At 39.1% G+C, this 18,595-nt stretch overlaps 1 protein-coding gene across 2 annotated transcripts; it reads right to left on the reverse strand.

The window, feature by feature from the left end:
• Nucleotides 1-3,594: 3,594 nt before the first annotated feature.
• Nucleotides 3,595-18,187, reverse strand: OSGIN2 (oxidative stress induced growth inhibitor family member 2). 2 transcript variants are annotated; one of them, XM_014253842.2, is made up of 6 exons: nucleotides 17,496-17,575; nucleotides 14,743-14,897; nucleotides 9,951-10,087; nucleotides 8,102-8,293; nucleotides 7,405-7,496; nucleotides 3,595-5,491 (listed from the first exon to the last, which is right to left on the reverse strand). In XM_014253842.2, exons 2-6 carry the CDS (start codon nucleotides 14,807-14,809, stop codon nucleotides 4,444-4,446), a joined length of 1,536 nt encoding a protein of 511 aa, XP_014109317.1. In that variant the 5' UTR covers nucleotides 14,810-14,897; nucleotides 17,496-17,575; the 3' UTR covers nucleotides 3,595-4,443. The 2 variants fall into 2 exon arrangements, with proteins under 2 accessions (XP_014109317.1, XP_005517097.1); XM_005517040.3 differs by lacking the exon at nucleotides 17,496-17,575 and adding an exon at nucleotides 17,858-18,187 and having other exon boundaries at nucleotides 3,596-5,491.
• Nucleotides 18,188-18,595: the final 408 nt, after the last annotated feature.

Below are 18,595 nucleotides of genomic sequence, written 5' to 3' on the forward strand. Positions count from 1 at the left end.
CATTTCCATTCTTCCTGCTAAGTAAAATCAACTGTTATTTCAAACAAAACAAAACTTTTCTTTCAGGTTGGGCAAGGGGAAACTGAGGAAATATTTGTACAAAAAGCTCTCATATCCGTTGAACGCTCTCGTCTTCCTCTCACCCTAAAATAAGAAACCAAAAATTATGACAGAACATTGTTATTGTAAGGTTCTAATACATTATCTAAATTAAGATGTAACAGTATAAACCTTTCAGCATTTTTGGTTCCCTAATTTACTCAAATCATTATTATATGGGCTATAATAAAATCAGCTGCCTTTAAGGCATATGTGCACCACCTCTTCCTGTTTAGAAATGTATGGGAGCACTGTACAGATCCTGCTATTATGTGAAGATACCTGCTTGCTTTTCAGAAGTAGAAAATATGGTAGCAGAGAAACAAAGCCTTACCTCTTGGCACAGCACATTGCTGATGCAGTCCTACAGCTTAGTCAGCGAAGACAGTTTCTCATACATGTTGCATTCCGTGTACTTGGGTTAACGGCCAGTTACAAATACCTAGCAGGGTGTTGGATGAGCAGTTCCCGTGTACAGCTCCTGTCACAGACCCAGATCTCAACCCAGGAGGATGGGACAGCCCCAGCCCACTGACACTGCACAGAGGCACTTCAGCACCTGTATGTCTGCACTTCATACTGCACACATTCTGCACAGCTTTCCTCCTATCATCTCTCACTGGTCATCATTTGTCAGCTGCGCAGACTCACTACAAGTTTGCAAATTTTACTCCCTTTCATTCTTTTAAGAGTATTCAGCCTAAAAATGGCCTTTTATTTCAACTGGATATGCAGGTCAGGCCTGTCTCAAAGTTGAGGTTTTAGTTTGATTTCCTCCAGCTTTGAGTAAATACTCTGGATTTCTGGCTCTAGCCTTCTTTTCAGTTCTTGAGCTGTGAGAGAAAGAAGCTACAGCCACCTCCTCCTACAAAATTACTATTTTTCATTATGCAAACATCACTCTGTGAAATTATTAAAAAGAAGTTGCCTGTGTCCACCAGGCCAGAAGTAAAATACAAGAATACCCCACCAATTCCTTAAGTGCTGACGACTAGGGACCTGAAGCTGTGGGATTCACTCTGTCTCTTTCTCACTGTATAACCAGTTTATGGGAGCCATACTCTCTTCACGTAGTCATTGGAAAGCCCAGGCTTCTGGGCCAAAACAAAGCACTTCCCTGAGAGAGAGAAGAATCCAATGTTGTTGTCACCACTCTCTGGATTACTTGCAGAAAGGATTCCTGTACTTACTAACTTGGGTGAAAGTTGGGCTTACTCCTTTGTGGAAAAAGTTTTAAGCAAATTCAGTCAGAAGAGGCACTGGAAAGAGGCAGATTGTTAGGAAAATCTAGTAGGAGATACCTTACTCCCAGTGCAGCATCTGGATACTACTTGAAATACTCTTAGCAATAAGAGTAAATAACTAGGAGACACATTCACAGCATTAAGAACCAAATACAAATGTAAAAGCTGTTTTTCCACTAGCCTATTGGAAAATACACAGTATGGGTTAGCACAGCTTTACGAATTCTGTAAATCCAAATTAATTTACTTCAGCTAAAAACTGTTCTTCCTGTCTGCATTTTCATCATAAATCTTAAGTACTAAGTATCCTTAAAAGTTTATCCTTCACAATGAAAGAAGCGCTGAAAGAAACAGTCTTCCTTCTGCAAACTATTACATTACACAGGAAATTCAAATGCTTATTTTTTTTTTTAATCTGAGAAACAAGGTGTTTCCCCAAAAGACAATTCAGTGACAACATCTAATTCACAATAAATGCAGTCCTGTAAGTAAAACTATCTTAAGGCAAAGCCTGAAATTTTCTATCACCTAGTTCTGCAAAATACAAAACAGGAGAGAAACAGAAATTTCTCTCAAAATCAGGCAAAAATGAAAAATTCTACCTACAACTTTAAATCTAGAAATTCCTAGAAGACACAAGATGATATTTTAGCAAAGCTTTGGTTGACAAAACTATTTTTATACTGGCTTAATAAACATTACTACTGAGATTTCTCTGCCCAACTAGTGGGTCTCACATGCAACTTTTTATCTCCAAAATACTGGCAAGATCAATGAAAAAATAAAAAGGCAGTTAAACCTCAAGGTGCTCTTAAGATTGCAGTGAAAGATACTTGTGATAAAAATAGGCCAAAGATCTCTGCTACAAAACTGTCGCTACAACAGTGGTTATGAGTAGCTGCAGCAGCTGAAGCTAGAAAAGGGGCTGAAGTTTTTTTCCCCTTTTTGCAAAATAACTGCTAAATTTTTTTTTTGTTGGCATTTGAAATGTTTCCTGTGACAAATGAAAAGCAGTAACATGACATATGTTGTATTTGGACATTTATAGTGATACAAAACTGCAGGAATTTAATCACATTGCAGATGTATTCCAAATAACTGCAATAAAGTTCTATAATCAAATATTTAGCACTTATAAAAGTTAAAATTATTAGGTATCACAGGTTTAGAATTGGTTTACAATACAGAGTTTCTGCCAGAGAAGGCAAACTAGAATCTCAAAATATGAAGAACACATGCCTAGATTTTAGTGGAATTAAAATCAGCTCAATATCTGTATAAAAAAGTATCTTAACTAGTAGTGACAATGGATAGCTAAAGCCAACCATTCAGGCAATGCAGAAATTGATAGAAATGCTCCTTTATTTGTCTTTATGCTGTTAAGTGGCTCTAGACTAAAAATTATTAGTAGGAGTAGCATAATTTCATGAATTATTTTGGACTTCAACTGAAAATAGTCATTTTAATTCTTGCATTCTTTACCTTTTCGACTTCTGTGTCCCAAGTCTGAGTAACTTACTCAGATGCATAAAGACCTGCAGTAGCCACAGAACCCTGTAATAATGTAAGTAGGCACAGAAAATAGGAATTTATTGAATATCTACCACTTACGAAAGTTAAGACAGCTGGGAAACCAGCAACCACTAGCAGTTTCACAAAGCCTGACTTCCTTTTTAAAATCCAAGTTCAAATATGGATTTTTAATCATGCTAACAGAATACTTGAAACTAACATGGCATTCTTTAACACACAAAAAAACCCAAACAGAAAAATATTTTCTATCACATTGGACCTGAATTAAAACATTTGGGAAAAAAACAGTTAAAGCCAATAATTTTTGTCTATTGAGAGTTCTGGGAGTTCACTTTCCTAACTTAACCTCTCTACGGTAAATAACGTATGAGCCTGTTCAGGTAAACTACTGTAAATGATACCGGCAAATGAAATCTAGGTCTTACATTATGGAGCAGAAATATGAAACTTGGATTCAGAGGTAGGTACAAGTTAAGTCTTTGTCTTTCATAGGAAGCTTTAAGATTTAAAGGAACTACTGCATGTTTATTTTGAGATTGGTTAATTTTTTAGCTGGCTGTAAGCCTTTCTTATGTTTCAAAAACTGCAGGCTAAAACGTTTTACTATAATGTGCTGCTCTAGAAGAAAAAAAAAAGGGAACCAATTTTTGGTCAAATGGGAGATGAGAATATCTATCACCCGCCCCACCTTCATCAGCCAAGTGATCCCATGCAGTCTTTCTGAGCTTGGAAGCAAAAAACCCTTAATTTTCTCATGTACCTAATGTTTCAGTAGTACACTAGATATTCATGATATTGACACTGTAAAATAAGAGCACTTACATCAGTACTTTATTGTTTAAATCTCAGAAATGTACATATCACTGTAGGAGAACATCTCATGTTAGTCTTCATGCACTCACCCAACTCGAGGCATAGTGTGAAGAAACATTAATGGATTATGTCAAATTGTTAAAGATTAAATGGGAATGCTTGTTCTTTTATTCCAATTACCAGGGTAATTTAGAACTGTTGAGGAATACTTCTTGCTTACAGAAGTCCTTCTTATAGTAGAAACCATTTTACTAAGTGCTCATTCCAAGTATTACCGTGGCAAATAAATAAAATCCATGTGTCAAGCAGAAGGCTCCAAATTTGCTTTGGGACAAAGAATCACTTTGTACTAAACAAGCCTTCTGCTTCTATAAATCATTTCAATTTAATGGTAAGACTGTTTTTGTCACATTTGACACTAAAATGTAAAGCCACTCTGGTAGGCATTGCCTTTCACAGACGAAGTCTGCTCTTGTAGTTGAGCAAGAGATGACAGACAGGCACGCCAAGATAAGTTAGTCTCATTTTCTGTTTACCTGAAGGCAATTCCAGTTGAGATCAGTTGAAATAGCAGATCAATTTTTTGTATTTTTAAAGAGTAAAGTATCGTAATATCAGCATCCTTTACCAAGCAATACAAGCGCGGGTTACTTGTACACAACAGAAATGTGACTGCTATCAACTTTTGCCGCCAGTGAGTTTTCTGTTAAGACTACATCTGTAATCCCGGATGTGAGAGTTTCTAATGTCTCATTTATGGTACCCCATCACCTCCTCCATCCCCACTTTCAATCAATTCATGTTTCTTCTTTTGCCTTATTGCCAAGCATCGTGTAATGCCCAGTGCACCTCCTTTTAAAAATCGTACAAAGTTGTCTCCCACCAGAGGCCCTAAAGCAAAGAGGTTGGCTTCTTTAGTGCATTCGTAAGTGTATGGATCAATCTCTATAGGATTCCCCTTGCATGTGATGGGCTGATTAGAGTGATGACCTATGCTATGTCCTTGGTCCTTTAAAAAGAAAAGATTTGGGTGAGAGCCTATCAGAACTAAGGCTACAGAAAACTTCAAAATTTTCTTCAGTCCGGAGGCACTCTGAAGAACACATTTCATTTCAGGCTTGAAGGAAAGTACATTGTGTTCAGGGAAACTAGTGTAAGCAGAATGTTGATTAGAGTCCACGGTATGAGACTGAGTACACATCATATGATAGACTTTATGGTATTCAGGGTAAAGCTTTTTAGGTAACTGTTTGAAAATCAGGCTTGTATCGGTAACTCTTCTACGAAACACATGGACTACTGGGATGTTGTTGTTATAGGCACACAGTACTGCATCTGCTGCTGTTAGTCCAGCACCCACAATCAACACAGGGTCTGCCTTCCCACGTAACTTTCCTTTGCTGATTGCGGCTCCAAAGTCAGACATGGAATGGAGGACAAAAGGAAAGTCTTCTCCTTCAACTTGCAGTCGGCCAGGAGAGTCAAAGGTTCCAGTTGCAAGAGCCACATTCTCAGCAAAGAGGCAGAAGGGCACATGAGAACCATCTGTTGCTCGCTGATAACCTCTGACTTCCCAGTTTCTCTTAATAAGTAATTTCTGTCCATCTTCCATTTCCAAATGCTGTGTTGAAATATCTTCATTTTGGTGACTTCTACCTTCATCATCCTTTTCTCGGTAAAGCCTGGACACTGATGTTATGTAAACATTGTCTCTGAAATTCTTTTGGAGGCCCATGACTTTAACATAGTGTTTATAATAACAAGCTATTTCCTCTGGCATTACTCGATCACTCTTTATATTTCTGAAAGAAAATTGAATGGTTCCAGTTAATAAACAGACCTTATTGGTAATCTGAATATCAGATATGACATACCACATGACAGGTCAAATTTAGGAGGACTGAATCTTCTCAATGTAAATGACACCGAGTTCAACATCTTTAAAGGCATTTGGTTTATTTGTTCTCTTGTTTTCTGATACACAAGACCAGCTAACTTTTTTTAATATAAGTCTTTATACAATGTAAAATGCTATGGTGATTAACAAATTAGGTGAAACAAAGCTCTAGAGTATCACAGCAGCTCCATATGAAAGTGTTTTACAAACATCACAACTATCAGCAATATTGGCTAAACTTGTACTCAGTGAGAATACACTTACTTACTATCTAAGAAATTAAATGTCATAGTTTATTTCTAATTTTGAAACTCAAGTTTCAATATGTTACTGGAACCAAGTATTCATTATACTTTACAAAAGACTTCTCCCTTGGGTACGGTTAAATTCTCTAAGTAACAAATGAAGTACTTCCATGTCACATGAATAAGCAAAGCAAACATAGTGTTAATGCAACTATGTAAACAGGATTGTGAGGTTCAAGTGTTCAGTAAAAAACATTTTTGCACTGTAACACTGTTATTACATCTGTGCTTTTCCCATGATTATTGCAGTCTCATAAGAAAAATAGCTGACAGTAATTATTTGGAACAGTTGCATGAATTTTGCTGCTTCTTTATAAATAAGCTCTAGGAAAAAGGCAAAACAAACTGTAGTGAACATCATAAATTATACTTAAAATCATATTTAGAAGTAATCAGGCTACTCATCTTTTTAGACTAAAAAGGTAACAGCACGTGTTCTTTTAAATGCTCAGGTTACTATGAAAATCCTCATGAGATATTTACTGGAAGAGAATAACGTGCCAATGTGACACCTCTTGCTAGGAAACTTAGGAAACTATTCTACATAACTAGATTTTTTTTATTTTATCATCAATCCTTTTAAAGAAGCTTGTTTAATTGTAGTATAACAGGTCAGCGTTTCTGGTTTTAGCATTGTTGAAAACTATAATACATAGCTTCAGATAATAAGCAGCTTATGGGATTTCAGTTAATAAGGAGGCAAGATTGCTGTGGTTATCTAAGAAAAGGATTAAAGAACAAAGCTACAGTTTCCTCACTTCAAGGGTTGTCCTGAAATGAGTAACAATCTGCCCTCAAAGACATATGCCCAAGTAACTCTACTTCTTCTTTTCCCATACATGGTACAAAACCATCTTCCTTTAATTTTGCTGGAATGAAGTCCAAAAAATTAAAATTTTAGAAAAAGCTCATGGAGAGTTCATCTGCTGACACCGACCTGTATGAACTGAAGTAAAACCAGTGAGCTTGCACAAGAGTAACTTTTCTTCTCAAGTTTTTTCAATAAATTTATTGCTACAAATTAACATTGAAATACTGAATTATTCTCTTAAAATTAAAATTCATAGATTTCAGATGCTGCAGCTTTGTCTGTAAAAGCTAATGCTGATATATATAACTTCCTGAATGCAAGAAAGCTGGTGTGTGCAGCAACTTCAGCTGCATAGCTATTGAAAGAGGAACTTGCAATACTTCCTTCAGTGGATTTGAAACTCCTTCCTCCATCTTCCCTCACCTCTGATCAGAACTGCTTTCAGTAAGGGCCTCTTTTTGAAATACTGCTGGAACACACTGCTGCCTGTACGTTTGCTTCTGGTGCACTCACGAGCAATTATTCTGCCTGACCATCGTCCAGCTTTATTCCATCAGAGTACACATACAAGAAGAATTTCCAGTGCCATCAGACAATTTAATAAACTAAACAACAAGCCCTCCTGTGAAGTTTGAGTATTTTCCAGTTATCTGGATTTTTATAGCCACTAGGATTCCCAAATAGATTCTGCAGTATCTTTACCTGCGTTTGCTAGCTGCCCACTCCTTAAAGCTGAGGCCAGGCAATTCCATCCAGTCTCCAAAACTGATGGTTAGCATAGAGCCCTCCATGGACTATGGAGAAAACATGAAGATGCATGATCAGACATTTCAAATTAATGTAAAAACCAGTGAAGCTCTTCTCATTGTACTCATTTAGAGCAACAAAAAAGCAAACCACAACATAAAACCACATGAAGAACGGAAGAACTATTTCTGTGTTACACTTAGATAATAAGCAATCACATGAGCTAATAAAGAAGGTGAAGAGAGAGAATGTGAAAGGGAAAAATAAAAGCAAGTTATTTAATATACAAAAGAGGAAGAAAAACATGTGAAAGCATCATCATATAAAGACATCAGGATTTAAGATTTTGTATAAAAGCATCTGGAAACAATGCAGACAAGAAAAAAAAACCTTATAGAAAATACTCTTCATTATAATTCATTAAATATAAACTAACAAAAACCTGGTAATGTAAGATAGCACTCATGGTCACAAACACCCAGGGTAATTTCTTCCTTCCTTTCCCATATCCCCAACTTACTTGGGCTTTGGTAGTGAGCAGCTGAAACTGCAACTGGCACTACCATCTAAAACAGCCCTAGAGTAAGGCAGTAAGAAAAATCCCAAAACAGTTATCAGGTTACTCTAGGAGTGAGATAAAATTTTCACTCACATGCCAAGCCCCGCCAGGTGGTCCTTTTCCAAGCACTATGTGTGGAATGTAATTATGTTGTTCTAACTTCCAGTGCAGAACAGGTGGGTAGTCATAGCCAAAGTCAGCATCAGGGTGAAGCAACGTATCAAAAAGCACTGCAACTGGGTTTGAGGAGCGTCCTTCCAGGCCTTCTGACAGGTACTCCAGATCCTGAAGGAGAACAAATTTTGAAAAATGTTCATGCAACTTTTAATGTTCATCATGCTATTTTAATGTACAGAAGTTGAATTGCAACAGAAAACACAATTAATTCGAGTTGCATTTTAGTTAAAGGTATTTAATGCAGTGATTCAATCAAAACACTTCAGAAATAACTGCTATGATTCAGTTCTTTGTAACTCTGAATAATACATCTCACTCATTTAAAAATTACGTGTTAATAACAGTAATTCTGGGGCAAGTCAGTATTTGATAGTCATTGTAGAACAAGAAGTATGTGGAAAAATAGTCAGAGATCAGAGCAACCTAGTAACATCTATATTTATAGACAGCAGACTGCTTTTAACAAAGGACTGCTAATATTTCTAGGAGCCCCATTTTGATAAAGCAAAATTGAAATCTGGAATCGTTAAGCTTTAATATCAAGTAGAAAAGGCTCTTTTGACAGCTCTTAGCTAGTTCCAACACTAACTGTATTATATCTTAAAATAATGGAGATAATATAAGCATTATTTTCAAGAAGTAAAACTAGGATCATTTTACACAGCAGTTAATGTTGAGAAAAATTCTAGAATTTTGTAAAATGTTCACATTTCAGCATCTATTAACGAGTCTTGTTCTAAAAATTGCAGTAATTGCAAAAATTATGCAACAGCAAATATTTGAGGAAAAAACAGAGATTTGAAGAAAGAACTGGATCTAAGATCAATTTTTGCTGACAAAGTCAGTACAGCTTAGCTTCCTAATTAGGCAAAATATCAGGGGGTTGGGAGAGGATGAAGCACATGAAACATCTGTAGCCAAAACTTAGGCAATTTAGTCTCATGAAAAAGAAAAAGACCTTGAGACATAGGGTAAACATTACATGTAAATAGCACAGCACTGAAACAAAAACACCCTCCAAAATCCAAAGCCAAACAAACCCCTACTTACCCCCTACAAACATAAATCCATGTTTGTATTTCAAATAAATTAGTCACAAAGGCAATACAGTGAGAGCATTGTCTGTAATCCATCAGGAGTACAGTGAGTTGAGTGGAAAACAGTGTTAACAAGGCAAACCAACGGACAAGTGGAAAGGAAAATGCTGGAGAAGATTTAACAAACCAAATCAGACAGAAAAATCGGATGTGTGTATGGGTAACAACTACAGCACAAGAGCAATTGTCAATGCAACACAAACACTGAAAAATGCATATTGTTCCGAAAAGAAAAAATGGATTGTGTTTATAGAGGATATATGTCCCCAATATAACTAAAAATGAAATCTTAGTAAGAATTGTAGTATTTAAGAATATTTTAACTTGAACTATGTGTACTTTATGTATGTTACTAGCATGTATCCTTGGTGACAGTGCCCAAACATCCCAGGACACAACAACTGGAATTCCTACATCAACCACTGACCAAGTCATGTTTTAGATACTCCCGGCAAGTAGTAAGAATTCAGCAAAGAGACTGTAAAACCAAAAACCACCACAAACTACAAGCCTTCAAGAACCACAAACAACACTACACGGCCCAGGTTTGGATATAATGGTTGTGAGTTGATTCTATTTAAATTAACAGAATAACAAAATAACTTATTAATGCACTAATGCTGGCATTAGTAGGAAAAGAGCCAGACAAGATGGAAACCAAAGCTTACTTGATCAACAATGGAAAGATGTCGAGCTTCTTCTAATTTTGTATGTAGGATGGGGTTTGGGTGTATAGCTTCAGGAGATAAATATGGCCTGTATCCAGAGAGCAGGTAAGAAAGGCAAATTCCTGAAGGTCCATTTCCTGTTAAAGAAAACATTTACTGCTTTAGGAAAAATGTTTATAATATACAATTTGTTAATCACTAAATATACAGCAACAAAATAATACTGAAGTAGTATAATGCCAGACTGTCTTGATTCAAAGCAGCTTATAAACTTTGCAGTAAAATAGAGCTTCTTATAGGACCATCCTTCAAATAAACAGAGCAAATTTTTTTTTCAGTTGAAGAGAAACAAATGTGTGACTTTTACACCAGGAAGAAAAATACATTTAAAGAAGTTCTCTAAGTTTAGTATGTCAAATTCACTATTCTTGTGTGAAAATGGCCTGACAGATAATGGTCTGCCTGTCAATTGCAGTGACAGCTGAATATTATTGCCATCTTACAACTTTGCGTTCCCATAGGCACTGTACAACACAGAGCAAAAAGGCAATCTGGATTATATGCTCTTCAGGTCTGTCCATAAAATAAAAGGAAGAAAGAGACAAATAGGAATCATAAAACTGAAAGTCAGATGAGAAGTTACAGACACAGCAAAATAGCAACATAAAAGCTAAGTGAACACAGACCTCCCATAGGTAAGTGGTAAAGTACAAGAATCTCATGTAAGACCACATTCATTGTTCAGGAAGAGCATCAAGTCAAACATTTTACCAGCTCTGTAGTATTTTTAATTTCTATATGTGTATTGCTGCAATCTTAATAGACACTTATTTTTAAAATGTTATTAAAGGTACGAGATAGATGGGAACAAAACATTACCATAGCTAACCATTTCTATTTATTTGACTAGTATTAAACGAAGAAGAGGACCATATTTATCACATGCAAATACAAAAGTAACATTCATGTTGCAAAGTCAGACATCAAAAGTTATGGAAAGCTAAATCAGAAAAGTATGTGCTATGATACACAATTTAAATATGTGGCTATGTATTGTTATTTCTACAGCTCCTCTTACTCATTAACTAAATGAAAAGCACAATGTTCTCCTAATGAGCCACTTGTCAGTACTTTATCTTTGTACACATGGTATTATTAATTTATTCATAATTTAATATAGCAGGCATTGTTGGATGTTGAATGTGAGAAAATTCTTACTTCTAACGATTTCATCTCTTGATGTCAAGAGTTCACAGGTCATTTACTTTTCCCCATCGCCTTTGCACATACTATTTTCATCACCTGTTAACAATGCCACTTCTCCAATGCCTGTCTCTTCTCCGTTTTCTGATTCCTCAGTCCTACATCCCCCATTACTTTGCTGAGGCCCTGTTCATTCCCAGTCTCTCCCGGCTATACTCACCTGGTCCCCAGTGGCAAAATATCCCATACTTTGTTACAGTGCTGTGCACATAAACTGGTCATAGCCATAGGCTACAAGAAAATAATCTAAAAATCTAAAGACAGTGAAAAAGCTCTTCCTTACTCACGCTGTTCTGCCCTCCCACAAACAGATCAACATAAGATAGCTGGATATGCTTCAGTCCAGGAATTTAAAGCTTAAAAAAGATGCAAGCCTCTCCTGTCACCCATTTGCCACGAGACAGATGTGAGAACTGTAGCAATACAGAGAAACTATCCCTAACAAAAATCAAATGAAATCATGAAAACACTTTAATCATACCAGTAGTTCAAAAGCATTTCTATGGCTGGGTAAATTCTTAACTGTTTTTAGAATTATAGCTTGAATGCAGTAAAGATTTTTTTATCTTTTTACAACCGCACAGCTAGCTTTATTTTCCTGCTGGGGTATAAAGAAAGCTCGTACACAATAGAAAGAGGAAAATGTGTGCCACAGCCAAAGATGCAATGTCAAAGATCATTCCTACTGGATAAGTCTAAAATAACTGAACGGGTAACAAATGTTGCCCAAAGACTGGCAAGGGCCAAGGACATTACTGGAGGATGGGATGGATGGGTTATGTCTAGGACTTAAAGGGATCACTTCATAAGGATATACCCTCACACCACTGCCAACTTTAACCAGCCCTGATTCTCTCTGAAATTTGAGGTTGAGGTGAAGTCCAGCAGTGTGCCTTGGTGGCCAAGAAGGCCAGCAGCATCCTGGCCTGTATCAGGACTGGTGTGCCCAGCAGGAGCAGGGAGGTCATTCTCCCCCTGCACTGGACACTGGTGAGGCCACACCTGGAGTGCTGTGTCCAGTTCTGGGACCCTCAGTTTGGGAAGGACGTTGAGACACTGGAGCGTGTCCAGAGGAGGCAACGAGGCTGGTGAGGGGCTTGGAACACAAACCCTGTGAGGAATGGCTGAGGGAGCTGGGGTTGTTCAGCCTGGAGAAAAGGAGGTGACCTTATCACCCTCTACAACTTCCTGAAAGGCTATTGTGGTCAGGTGGGGGTTGGTCTCTTTCTCCAGGCTGCAGCTGACAGAATGAGGAAACAGAGTCTTAAACTGCACCAAGGGAAATTTAGGTTGGATATTAGGAAAAAGTTTTTTACAGAAAGGGTGATAAAGCACTGGAATGGTCTGCCCAGGGAGTTGGTGGAGTCACCATCCCTGGATGTGTTTAAAAAAAGATTGGATGTGGCACTTGGTGCCATGGTTTAGTTGAGGTGTTAGGGCTGGGTTGGACTCTATGATCTCAAAGGTCTCTTCCAACCTAGTGATTCTGTGATATGAAGGTGAATTACTGTCACTGAGCTCCCTGAACTTTTCTGGGACCATCCAGAGAGCAGATCCAAATCTAGTTCCTATTCTTTAAGCAGACTGAATCCAAGGGAAAGGAAATCCCTTGAGATATGCTGTCAAGAACACACAGGATGAAGGTTCAGCTCTAAGATCTGCAATTAGACTTGCTATGATTTTTTCAGAAAGTTCTTGGGAAAGAAAGAAGAAAATATTTTTGAAATGACAAATTAATACCCAAGGGTTTTGTTCTTTATTGACACACAGTGCCTCCAATAAGACCTCTGACTGCAATCAGGATATACTATTATAAAAACTTTAGTTATACAGTCAATATAATCAAAAACACCATGTTAATTCAAGAAGCGGTGAGAAGTTTGTTTAAATATCAGCAAAATGTTCTCTTGATTAACAGCAAACTATATTACAATCACCTTTACATTATGTGTCTAAATTTAAAGCAAATATTCAAATTCAAGTATCATAACAGTCTTGTTCTTTGGATGAGAAGTGACAACATTCTACACAGTAATGATCAAAACTAGTGCATGGATGGAACTATTTCTTCCCAACACAGGTGCACAAAAGTTCTTAAACCAGTAGAGAGTGTTTATATAAGGGGGGATGAAAACTATTTTCATACTCCTACTACATTATCAAATCATTAGATGATTTGATAATGAGCCCTTCAAAGGGCTCATCAGTAATAATAGGCTGTCAATGGAGAAGATCAGTTTGTGAGGTATCTCAAATATATTTGTGAAGAAGCATTTGGATGTTGGTGAAGTAGGCAAGGCAGCTGTGTTTGCTGTCAGCACCTGGAAGGTGCTCTAAACAAAGTAAGTATTGAGCACAGGTATTTGCATAACGCATATTTGCAAAACTAAACTGTGGAAACTGAGTCATAAACCATACGACAAACCTATACTAAGGCTGACAAAATGCCAGGACACCATTCTCTTCAACTGTGATGCAGAACCCATCAAGTGATTCATGTCTGTCACAAATACGTAAATCTACTACATGAGCACTATTTATATATCAAAGAGAGCTTTGAGAACAGGCACTGTACAAACTACAGGCTTTCAAAGTTGAGGAGACTTACTGCGAACACAATTATGTTTCAAAATCAACCTCCAAAATCTCTGCTTGTTTGCAGGTAAGTACTTGCTCTAGTCTCAACAGCTTTGGACTAGATTATTGAAAACCTTCTTTACTTCAAATCTTTTCTTTATCCCCTCATGAAGTCATGGCAATAATGAGCTGGTAACCAGCTGTTGTTGAAAAACCTTGGCCCAATACACATTATGCTGGCACTTTCAATTCAGTTGTGTACTGTGGAGCCTCCTCCCTCTGTTATCCTGTCATTTTACAAGTACAAGCCCTTAAGTGTTCAATCAATACTATAATTTATTATTTTAAACTAGCTGAATTGAATTTGATTCATTTTGGAAAGGATGGGATAATATTTAGACATTGGTGATGGATGTAACAGAGAAAAAGGCAATTAATGAGAGGTTAGCACCTCATCAACATACAGCATACACTTTACATTATGCTTTTCATGCTCCCACATGACCCAACAGATTTCTACTGGTGTACCATTGACAACCTACATGCATACAGAAATAGACATATCAAATTAATCAAACCCTATGTTATCAACACTAGAATCAATACAGTTCTTCCATTAATACTCCCATATCTGCTGCCAAATAATGCAGCTAATTTTTTTAAAGCACAATTTGAATTCAAATATACCCAAAAAACTAATATAATATAATATAATATAATATAATATAATATAATATAATATAATATAATATAATATAATATAATATAATATAATATAATATAATATAATATAATGCTGCTGTTGATAATTATAATAACTATATTACTCTAATAAACTTCTTCACTGTAAAGGTCCTAAGCATTAGTTATTTAATGATAAATTATTTCATGCAGCAGGTCTATAAAGGCAATGGCAGTGACAGTGAATCTTTAAAAAAGTGAAAAAACTCACCTATTATTACTACAGGCAGAGTAAGAAGGGAGTCCCCAGGCAGAACAGTTTCTTCAATTAAAGGCATTCTTTTAATCTTCCTCCCAAGGCTGTCACCAAAGTACTGAACAAAGGAATTCAAAAGCTGTCCTTCGGTTTCAGTGCCGCTGTAAGTTCTAAGTAAGAAGGACAGATGGGAAAAAACTAAAATGAAACAGTGAACTGTTGTCAGAAAAGTCTCTTCAAAAATAGTCTCTTTTGGTATTTTACTTTAAAAGCTACGAAACTGGTAAAATAGAGACCAAAACATGTATGTTTTATCCAATCTAAACAATTTTACTCTTCAGCACAGCTTTTCTAATAGAAGATTTTTTAGAAGTCCACTTTCTCCTAGCAAGTCTACAGAAGGATAACAAAAAGGCACAGATGGCTCCAGAGAAGTACAGATTTCTAATCTCAGTTTATACAAAGCCAAAGTATAACCACAAGCATTATTTTGATCCCACACACAGTAGAACTCATTCCTCATTATCCTTATCAAATGAGGAGATACACACTGCCTAGCCAATTAGAAACATTAAGGCCAGACAAAGCCTGAAGGAGCAGCTAAGGTACAACAGCAGCGTTCATATCCCTTCCTGCTGGCTGAGCAGCACAGAGGACTTCACCCCAACAAATTTCCATTCAGAGAGAAGTGAGTCTGGTTAAAGCTGGCAGTGGTGTGAGGATGGATCCTTGCGAAGTGATCCTTTTAAGCCCTAGACATAACCCATCCTACCACTGTTAAAATTTTTTACAGGAAGAATTGCCATGTAGTCAGATCAGCTCCTGCACAGCAGACTGCTTTCACCACTAGCCATGTTCCTAGATTTTTCAGTCCTTCCTCTGAAAAATACACTTAAACTTCTCTTGTAACTCTTCACCATCTAGATGTGCTTCTAGAATACAAAGACTTGTATTATAATGTTTTCTGTTTAATTATTTAGGAGTCCTTTCCAAAACCTTTCCAGGTCATTGAAGAAGCACACAAACTATCAGTCTAGCAAGAAAGACAGTCAAATTAAAAATAGTCTGTTACTGCAGTTATTTTGTCAAGTCTTTTGAAAAGTAAGGAAAACCAATTTTGAATTAAAAATACTCCTATCAACAGGGGGATATACTTTTAGAAAAATTTATAAAAATTTTTCTCTTTATAAACATGGTTAATTATCAATAATAAATAAAAGTACTCATCTATTTCCTAAGACTTTGCATATCATAAAGCAATTCTACAGTATCAGTAATTATTTTATACACAGGATCAAAACTGTAAGATGCTGGTCCAATTCCCAGGGCCTTTGAGAAGCCACATACACTGCATACTGCCTCAATTCCCACAGCACCCAGGATTCTGCTTCCTCAATGGGGAAGTCAGAGGTAAACTGGAGACAGAGCCGCGCAGTGACAACAGCAGTAGCACACTCTGTAGCACATCCCTCTGATGGCATTGTTAAAAAGGGTAGGGAGCTATTCTGAGGTTGCATTTATTTTGAAAAGTACTTGATATCACTATTCCCTGCAGTACTACAGAAAAAAAAAGCAAATTACTTGCTTACTGCTTGATTACAGCTGCACATTAGCTCTTGCAGCCACCTAACATCCAAACAACATGAGTTAGATGAAGAAGAGGAGCCAGAGAGGGGATATCTAACTGTCACACTGAATTTTTCACCTCTACTTTTAGAAAGGAGCAGGTAGACTGTTTTATTTCCAGCCTTTGCTCAAAGTTGACCAAGGAAATGCTACCTTATGTTTTGCAAAAGACAGGCTTAAGTGGAGCATGCATGCTTTAGTGTAGCTTTACTACACTTGCTGTGCTCAATGGAATATAAAACCAAAAGAAACTTCAAAATTTCAAAAGAAATTTCAAAACTTCTTTTAAGAGATACATGCACAACGCTATAGGCTACAGAAGAATCCTTTAACTATAAAAATGTTGCTTCTGTGTAGCTTAGTGTATCACAAACTACCAAACCGGTGATTTTTCACAGGAACATATGCACACGTGCAGTTTCTTGTTCTTTGCACAGGAACACCTGCACACAAAATGCCGTGCATATGAAGGACTGTTGTCAGCAGCACATTCTTCCTTTGCAAGAACATCATACCGGAACCCAGCAAGATCTGAATTTAGGGGCCATCACCTTCCAAACCTCTGAACAACACTGAAAGCCACCAAGTACCAGCAGTTTTTATCTTGATAAAGCTCACGGTAGACAGTTTGCAGTGGTGGGGACTTGGCACAATTACCTATGGCTCTAGTTCTGCAGACATGCAAGTGGGCACAAGATGAGTCAGTTCCAACACTAGTGCCTAATTTTTTTTATACTGGTCACTCTAATACCCTGAGCAATTGCATTCTGCTAATCGCCTAGATTCCAAATATGTACGAACATGAGCATCAATTGTTTTGCGCTTTTTTTTTTTAAACCCATTAAGAGAAAAAACACAATATACACATAACAGGTTTTACCCCCATTTGAAAAAGCTAATAATAGTAATTCGGTAGCAACTCGCAATTTTCTGCAGGTTATTAAAATAAATGGAATATTTTCCAGGTAGCCGTTCTGACAGACGCTAGAATACACTGCGTACTTCCAGAAAAAAAAAAAAAAAAAAAAAAAAAAAAAGAAAGAAAGAAACAAACGGACTGTGGTGGGCGGTTAACAGAAAACTCGTTATATAAAAGGAATCTGAAATTGGTCTCAAGCTAACACTTCGAGAAGAGAATTTACCACTGCCAGACTGTTGGATTTCGTTCAGCTAAGCGGGCAGAGCGGTGCCCCTCGGGGCCGGCATCCCGGGCGGTGCAGCGATGCGAACCCCGGAGCGACACCGAGCATCAGCGGGCGCTCCGGGCTGCTCCCGGCCCGGCTGCGCCTCGGCCGTGCCCAAGGGCAAGGCGAGCCCGCGGGGCCCCGCCGCCGCCATCCCTTCCCCGGCGGGGCCGTGCGGGGCCGGGCAGCGCCGCGCTCGCCGCCGCAGCCCCGCGGAGGCCGCGGCCCCGCCGGTGTCCCCGTCCTGCCCGCACCGCCTCCGCCCGCCGCCCCGCGGCCCGGCTCCCGCGCCGCCCCACCGCCCCCCGCGGCCGCCTCACCTGAAGTGACCGGCCAGGGAGCAGCGGCAGCACCACACGGGCATGGGGAGCGCCGGCGGGGCCCAGCGATGAGGCTGCGGGGTAACACGGCACGCCGGCTCCCGCTCCTCCTCCTGCCGCCGCCACAGCGCCGCGCGGTCCCTCCTCCCCGCTCACATGCGGCACCCGGTCACACGCGGGAGGAGGAGCCGCCGCCAGCACCGGCGGGGAGGAGGGCCGAGCGGGATGAGCAGACAGGAGGAGAAAAGCGGAGGGGAGCGGAGCGGAGAGGAGAGTGCCGCTTCCTTCTGCCGCGGCCCCGCGGCCCCGCTCTCGAAGGAGGCTGCGGGCTGCGGCCCGCACCGCCTCCCCCGGGGAGGGCGGGGAACCCCGGCCTGGCACGGGCGCGGGGGGGTGGGAAGCTAGGCGCGAGGCGGCCCCGTGAGGGGGCCGTTCCTGAGGGCTCACACCGGGCTGCGGGAGCTCACACCGGGCTGGGGGGCTCACACCGGGCTGCGGGGCTCACACCCGGCTCCTGGGGCTCATACCGGGCTGCGGGGCTCACACCCGGCTCCTGGGGCTCATACCGGGTTGGGGGGCCGTCGCGGGAGGCTCCCGGCCCGCAGCGTCCTGCTGCGCCCATCGGGTTTCTCGTGAGATGCACATGAAGAAATTGACAGAAATCAAGCACTTAAAAAGTTTTCGAGGCACCTTTGACTAGCAGACACGTATTCGGGAACAATACTTAATATACAATTA

This window comes from Pseudopodoces humilis, chromosome 1 (genome assembly GCF_049639895.1).
Source record: "Pseudopodoces humilis isolate 2021_Gansu_Grassland_sample_001 chromosome 1, ASM4963989v1, whole genome shotgun sequence".
NCBI lineage: Eukaryota > Metazoa > Chordata > Aves > Passeriformes > Paridae > Pseudopodoces > Pseudopodoces humilis.

What these genes read in the sequence shown, in the direction of transcription:
- OSGIN2 (XM_005517040.3), bottom strand. Translation starts at nt 17,901, where the DNA reads ATGCCCGTGTGGTGCTGCCGCTGCTCCCTGGCCGGTCACTTCAG. An exon ending in TCCCTGGCCGGTCACTTCAG is followed by an intron (nt 14,898 to 17,857) that starts GTGAGGCGGCCG and finishes CTTCTTACTTAG; the next exon opens with AACTTACAGCGGCACTGAAA. An exon ending in ATCTTTCCATTGTTGATCAA is followed by an intron (nt 8,294 to 9,950) that starts GTAAGCTTTGGT and finishes GTTCTCCTTCAG; the next exon opens with GATCTGGAGTACCTGTCAGA.